This window comes from Nannobrachium achirus (genome assembly GCF_963921795.1).
Source record: "Nannobrachium achirus genome assembly, chromosome: 24".
NCBI classification, from domain to species: domain Eukaryota; kingdom Metazoa; phylum Chordata; class Actinopteri; order Myctophiformes; family Myctophidae; genus Nannobrachium; species Nannobrachium achirus.
In genome coordinates, this window is record NC_137831.1 from 23,789,714 (window position 1) to 23,796,832 (window position 7,119).

General features: G+C 41.7%; 1 protein-coding gene across 1 annotated transcript; it reads left to right on the forward strand.

The window, feature by feature from the left end:
- Nucleotides 1-1,513: 1,513 nt before the first annotated feature.
- Nucleotides 1,514-1,987, forward strand: LOC308280152 (gamma-glutamylaminecyclotransferase-like; the record flags this gene model as incomplete). The annotated part of the gene is made up of 1 exon (XM_080720413.1): nt 1,514-1,987. One exon carries the CDS (start codon nt 1,514-1,516, stop codon nt 1,985-1,987), a length of 474 nt encoding a protein of 157 aa, XP_080576539.1.
- Between the last annotated feature and the right edge of the window lie 5,132 nt (nt 1,988-7,119).

The window sequence follows — 7,119 nt, forward strand, 5'->3', positions numbered from 1 at the left end:
AATATGCTGACCATGGATGTGTGAACACACGATGGCGCTGTAGCACTGGAAGGAGCTTCATCAGGATTGTCATGAAAACTCATAAAAAACCTTTCTACATTCTCAATGAAAGCCTTTCCTCGCTGCACTGCCGGTAAGAATGTCATGAATAATAGCCCAAATGTTGTTGGTCATTAGTTGTGTTTTCTACACTACCCTAACAAGTTGGTTTCTGCTTAGCAGCCTCATACACGTTGTTAGGGAAATGTAATATTAATGTAATATCAAGAAGTTGTACATAGTTATCAAATTGTTGTACAGGCGAGAAACCATGTTGCTTCAGGAGAAATGGGTTGGTATAAATGTGCAACTTCAAGTGTTATTGCTGTAATAGTGTATTATTACTGCGGTGCATGATGTAATCACAGTCTCACTCTAAACTCTCATCTTGAGAACATTTTAAAACTTGAAATGTTGATCTAGAGAACATGATCTACTTTGGCTAAATTGATCATGAGACTACAGTATAATATAAATTCTTTCCACCGTCTCATAATCAGGTAAAGACAGCTGCAACTAATACATTATACAATGCACGTTTGATAATAAGTTAAAGTACATTGATTATTGTGTGTTTTCTCTTTGGCTTGATCAGATTCATCAGTAATTTAATCATGACATGTAGAACAAACGTCATCCCAGTTCCATTAGAATTAATCATTGAACTTCGTCACCTTAGCCTAATACAAAGTCCAAAGGGCTTCATTGACAGGCTGCTAGTCATGGTGTACCGTAAGAGAGACACTTTGTTAGTTGGTCTATTTCTATAATTTTATATATATATATAATAATATATATTCTATAATTTCTAAGTGTGTGTGTGTGTGTGTGTGTGTGTGTGTGTGTGTGTGTGTGTGTGCGTGTGTGTGTGTGTATAGTAGTAGGCTATACTCAAACAAGCCATGGTTTCATACTGTGCTTAAACAATTTAAGAGGCATAGTAGTTTTTGTTATGAGACAAGTTAGGAGCCTCCTGTGATTCAGTGATGAGAAGTACATTTACTCGGGTACAAGTTTATGAACGTTGAGAAATATTTTCTTTCTTTGCTTCCAATTGTCGGTATGCTATTTCTACTACAATAGATTTAGTATTAGGACTTAAGTGCAAGCTATTTGACCTTGTAGACCCAAATAGCAGATCTTCAAGCTCACTTCACGTTTATTACAGTTTGTTATTTATTTATGGCAATTGTTTGATTTGTTTTAATTGATCAAAAGTTGTGTTTAAAAAAAAAATATTTGTAGGAAATGTAGTGACCATAAAAGATCATAAAATCTGGCATCTGTTAGACAGACTCTCTCCTGATGTGAATTGTTATGAGACTGTCACTGATACAGTGGTTGTGCAGATACAGAGAGACTTAGAAGACAAATATTCCAAGCACGGCCCTCTGAGCCGACAAGATGCTCGACGTGACACCAAGTCTGATTATTGACTCTTGTTTTCCAGGCTTGTTTAGCATCCTGCTCCCAGATGACGCATGTGTTCGTGTACGGGACCCTGAAGAAGGGCCAGCCCAACTCCCATCGCATGTTTGACACAGCCAACGGCAAGTCCCAGTTCCTCGCTACTGCACGCACCATGGAGAAATATCCCCTTGTGATCGCCGGCGAATACAACATCCCTTTCCTCCTCAACATCCCAGGAGAGGGCCGGCGCATCCTGGGCGAGATCTACAGCGTCGACGACCGTATGCTGGAGTTCCTGGATGCTTTCGAGGGCGTTCCCACCATGTACCAACGGACCACAGTAAAGCTGGAGGTGGTGGAATGGGTTGGAAGGAAAGACGGAGAGGAAAGCCCGTCGGTGGGGAGCGTAGTCGAAGCGTTTATATACAGCACAAAGACATACCAGCCAGACTGGCCCACACTTCCTAACTATGACAATTACGACTCCTATGGGGCTCACGGCTTGATGTACATGGACCACACAGAACTCATTTCATGATATCATCAAAAATACTGTAGTTAGAAACCAAGGAACAGTAAGATTTAGCATCAGATTAAGATAAAGCATGCTGCCAAAAGCAGGGACTGTCCATTTTCCGGTATTCCAATTTATTTTTCTGCACAGAAGGCACTGAAAGAACCACAATAGTTATGAATTGTTTGTTCCTGCATAGGTGATTTTTTATAGCGTGCTTCTATTTTAATCATGTGTATGTTTAAAGTGTTTACATTTGTCTTGCCATTAAAGAGAGCTCATTAATATTATTTGAGTTTCCAATAGCATAAACCTAAAACTGTGTCAGTTTCCAATGAGTTCATCAACTTGAGATCATATTATTGCAACCTTGTCCAGGTGCCTGGTACAGAAGGTACAAAGGGCTTCTTTTCTCTATAACGATGTCTCTCTCTCTCCCTCCTTTGAGGGGAGTGTCTAATTCCTGTATGAAAACTGTTGCTTTTCTCTGTATCTGGCAGAATGCATTCTCATAAACTGACTCCGTTTTCTCTCCTCATATTTGGCTTCACGTCTTTTACTTTTCAAAATAACTCTGACTCTGAGCTTTTAATTCTAAGGTTAAAATATCATATCAATAGGATCCTTCAGTTAAAATGTTTATAATATGGACAGTTCTACATCATTAAAACAACCATCTGTCTGGTGCTTCCCCTTTAACCTGTGTTCTCACGTTTGTCTAATTTCATTAAAGACAGACCAAAAAAAGGTGAGTTGTGTGATTAAGGAATTCAGAGAGAACAGGACTATGGAGACATAATAGTCATATCACCCAGCACTTGTCGACAGACGGTAGTAGTAGAATCCTTGTTGGGAAAAAATAGGAAATCATTAAGCATTTTGTAAACCTGGCATCCCTATTTTGGGCATGTCATATGCGAAAATGTTCCACATTTTCTGCTTAAGTGTACACCTCACTCATACTGTTTTTGAGCGGTGGTCACACCGTCTCCATAGCGTGGCCGTGTGTGTAGGTATGTATGTTTGTTTGTATGTATGTATGTATGTATGTGGGTGGGTGGGTCTGTATGTAGCCTCAAGCCTGTGGTGTAGTACCTTTTCTGACCACACATGTTAAGGGAGGGGCGCTGTTGTTCAGGCCAGGCCAGAACAGGCAAGGCACACTCACACTCACACACGCACGCACACACACACACACACGCGCGCGCACAGACTCCACCGCTCAGTTCACACGGGTGTGATTTTATACTTTGATGTCAGCATCAACTATGACGAATATCGGGAGTTCCGACAAGATGGCGACCGAGTAGGACGCGTTTGTTGAGCTCTGTGGAGGTGCATAGTTTTCACATTTTTTAAGCCCATTTTTTACTGCCTTTATAGTTCTTTTGAGACTTTAAACGCCCAAAACACTGGTGAGCGTCTGTTTTTGCAGTTGTTTCGTGTTTCATGCCGAATACGATTAACACGAGGTCGAGGAGTACCAGGTCTCCGACCGCAAACGCCGACAACATGGCCGGCGCAATGCAGGGCGACGCTGACGCTCCGGTTACAAAGAGCATGCTGCGCGAGGTCCTCAAGGAATCACTGAAAGAGTTTATGGATGGTTTTATTCAACCCATGATGCTTGGCTTGGAGAAGAAATTACTGAAGAAGATTGATGACTTCGGAAAGGAGCTGCGTCCTGCAGTCGCCACGCTGAACACGACCGTGGCTGAACAGGGGGAGGCCATTGAGAACTTTGGTTCCTCCATGGACAGTTTGCAGATGTGTATCACTGAATTGGAGAGAAGATGTGCTAATCTGGAGGAGAAGCTCGTCATAGCAGAAGACCGGAGTCGTAGGAACAACATAAGAGTGATTGGGATCTCTCCTGGGCTAGAAAAGGCTGACCCAGTGGCCTTTATCCAGTCTTTTTTGCAGAAAACATTCCCCGACGAGTTTCCCGACTCCCCCCCGGAGGTGGATCGTGCTCATCGGACCGGCAATCCACGTTCTGATAAGCCAAGGGCTTTCCTGGCAAGGATCCATTTTTTCCGGGTAAAGGAACGCATACTCCAGCTCTCCAGGAAAGCAGGCCAACTGACATACAATGGCAAAAAGGTGTATATTTTCCCCGACTGGTCTGCTGAAACATCAAAGAGAAGGGCAGCTTTCGGGCCAGTAAAGGAATTCCTACGTTCCATCACCGCGGAAGGAGTGAAATACGGAATAAGGCACCCGAGCAAATTCTGGATAACCGTGGATGAGGCGACTTCTACTTTCAACTCACCCAAGGAAGCTCTGGCCTTTTGCAAGGATAAGTTCAAGACTCCAGGTGCTGCGGACGAGACTCTAGCTACGCGGGATGATGAGACGACAGTTACAGAGAACTAACTTTTACCAGGGACACTTTTGCTTTCGTGATCGCGTGCTTTCAAACACATTCTGCCGATGTGATATCCTTTTGCCTTTAATGGACTGTTGGTAAGCTGGCTGGGACTTTGGAGATGACTTTTACGCAGCGTCTTTCTTTCCTTACTCTCTCCTCCTCCTCCTCCCCAAAGGGTGAGTTGTTAATGTAAGCCTACTTATTGTTTTGGACCCATCATCTGACTTGACGTTTTGTTTTCAAGTGTTTCGTTTCATAATACCTATTTTATTTGTATCGAAGAATAAGATATATTTTATTTTTTAACAAGATCTGTAAGCAGATGGGTGTTACTCGTTTTAATTTAGGTTACCGCAAGGAGAGAGGATTTAGGGCTGCTAAAGCTATAAGCATAATTCACTGTCTTTTTTGTTTGAATATAATGGACATTGTTCTTGTTATTATTGTATTCCTTTTCTTTGCTCTTATTGAGCGTTGTGCTGCTTACTATATAGGTCTAGAGGGTTTTATCTCTCTCTGTTAAGCTTTGTCTAACGGGTTCCGTGTCGCGGTTCAGACGGAGCCTGCTCTCTCTCTCGTCTATGTCTCGTCTATGTCTCTCTATCTATCTCGGCTTTCCCTCTCTCTCTCTCTCTCTCTCTCTCTCTCTCTCTCTCTCTCTCTCTCTCTCTCTCTCTCTATGGCTCTCTCTCTCGCTGTGTGTGTGTGTGTGTGTCTCTCTCTCTCTCTCTCTCTCTCTCTTTCTGTTAGGTAATGGCGGCTATGTTGGTTGTTAGTTTATGGTTCGTTTATGCCTCCTAAAACGCTACTTTCTCGGGTAGGAGGGCGAGACTGGGCTTTGGCCATGGTAGTTTACTGTTTAAGACGGAAACAGACTTAACTAATATGATTGACATTTATCTAAGTTTGCACTGGCCTTTTGGGCATGTACAGGGAGCTGTATATGGCGCAGTATGCATTATGTGTGCTGTGTTGTATATGGTTTCCTGATCATACATAACTGTGTTTTATGTAAATACTTATGTATACAGACTTTTCTTTTCTTTCTTTTTTTCCCCCTTCTAATTAGTAATTGTGGTTTGTGTACATGGATGCATGGGGGGGGCTGTATGTGGCGCAGTATGCATTAACACTGTGTGTGCTTTGCTGCATATGGCCCCCCGGATGTGCTTTTAATTTCTATTTCTAACTACATATATAAGTGCATATATTTTTTATATCATATACACTGATTTCCTTTTTATTTATTTTTATTATTAATATTATATTAGTGCCTTGTCGTGGTGACAGCCTTATTTCCACTTATCTGTCACAAGTGTTTGGTTATTTGCATTAACGTGGCTTATAGGGCTTTATCACATTCTAGGTGGGCCTAATGCTGGACTGATTATTATTATTACAGTTGTTATAGTCCCCTCATTTTTTTTTCCCTTTATTCTTTTCTTTTTTCTCTCCCCCTTCTTTACTAGAAATGTTAACATACCATTCTCATTTATTTAAGTGATATGAAGTGGGGAGATTGATCATAATTTGAGCGGATGGAATGTTTGAGAGCTATTCAGCCACAAGAAGGCACTTTTTTGTTGTTGTTGTTTTTACTTTGGTGATCTGTTATATATTTACATAATCACCAGAGGGCAATGTATGGTTACTTTTGGGCAGTTACTTGTTTGCACTCTCTGACAGAGTGAAATGAAGGTTGACTAATAGGTTGATGGGGTGGGGAACTGTTTTTGTGCACTCTGATGCTAATGGGGTTTTCCCCCTCAAGCTTCAATGTTATGTGTTTTTTTATGTTCGTTTGATGTTGCTTTTTCCTTTCTGTTCCTTTTGGGGTTGTTTTGTTTTTCTGTGGGGAAGGTTTGTTGTGAGGGACCAACTAGGAAATTCTAAAATGTTCTACTGTGCTTGCTGTGCGTATGGTTTGAACCACAATTATGACAGAATATAAATTTCTAAGTTTCAATGTAAGGGGAGCGAATATACCGCATAAGCGAACCAGCATTTTGGGGGTTTTGCGATCTAAATCAATTGACTTTGCATTTATACAGGAGTCTCATCTTTTAAAAGAGCATTCCAACCGATTGGCTAATAAACATTATCGTGTTTTAGCCTTTTCAGCTGCTTCTTCCAAAACCAAGGGAGTAGCCATATTGGCTAGACGTAACCTTAGGTTGGATTCTTTGGGTGATTGGTCTGACAGTGACGGGAGGATAGCTGTTGCTAAAATCCGCTTGGAGGGTAAAATGCTAGCACTAGTCTCTGTGTATGCTCCAAATGTTTTAGACAAAGAGTTTTACAAATTACTAACTAAAACCTTATTGGAACTGACGGATTTCAAAATCATTGTTGGTGCTGACTTCAATGCAACATGGCAACATAACCTAGATAGATCCACTGGGGTAGAAAGCAGAGAACAAGCACTAGCGTCTGCAGAACTACGTGCTTGGGCAAACTCAACTGGCTTACTCGACATCTGGCGTTTAATGAACCCAACGGTTAGAGATTTTTCTTTTCTGTCGGGTAGGCATGCTTCATTCTCTAGGATCGATTACGTTTTTGCCCCTGTTAGCTTGTTTCATAAAATTGCCAGGGTAGAGTTGCTCCCAATGTCACTCTCGGATCACAAGGCGGTGCTGTGTGTTGCTTCACTGAAACAGGTTATAGATAGAGCTCCTAGATGGCGGTTTAACACCACACTGCTGCGCGATGCGGCATTTGTAGCTCAGTTTCAAACTGGTTTGCGTGAATTTATAAATATCAATACAGGCTCAGTTGAGGATCC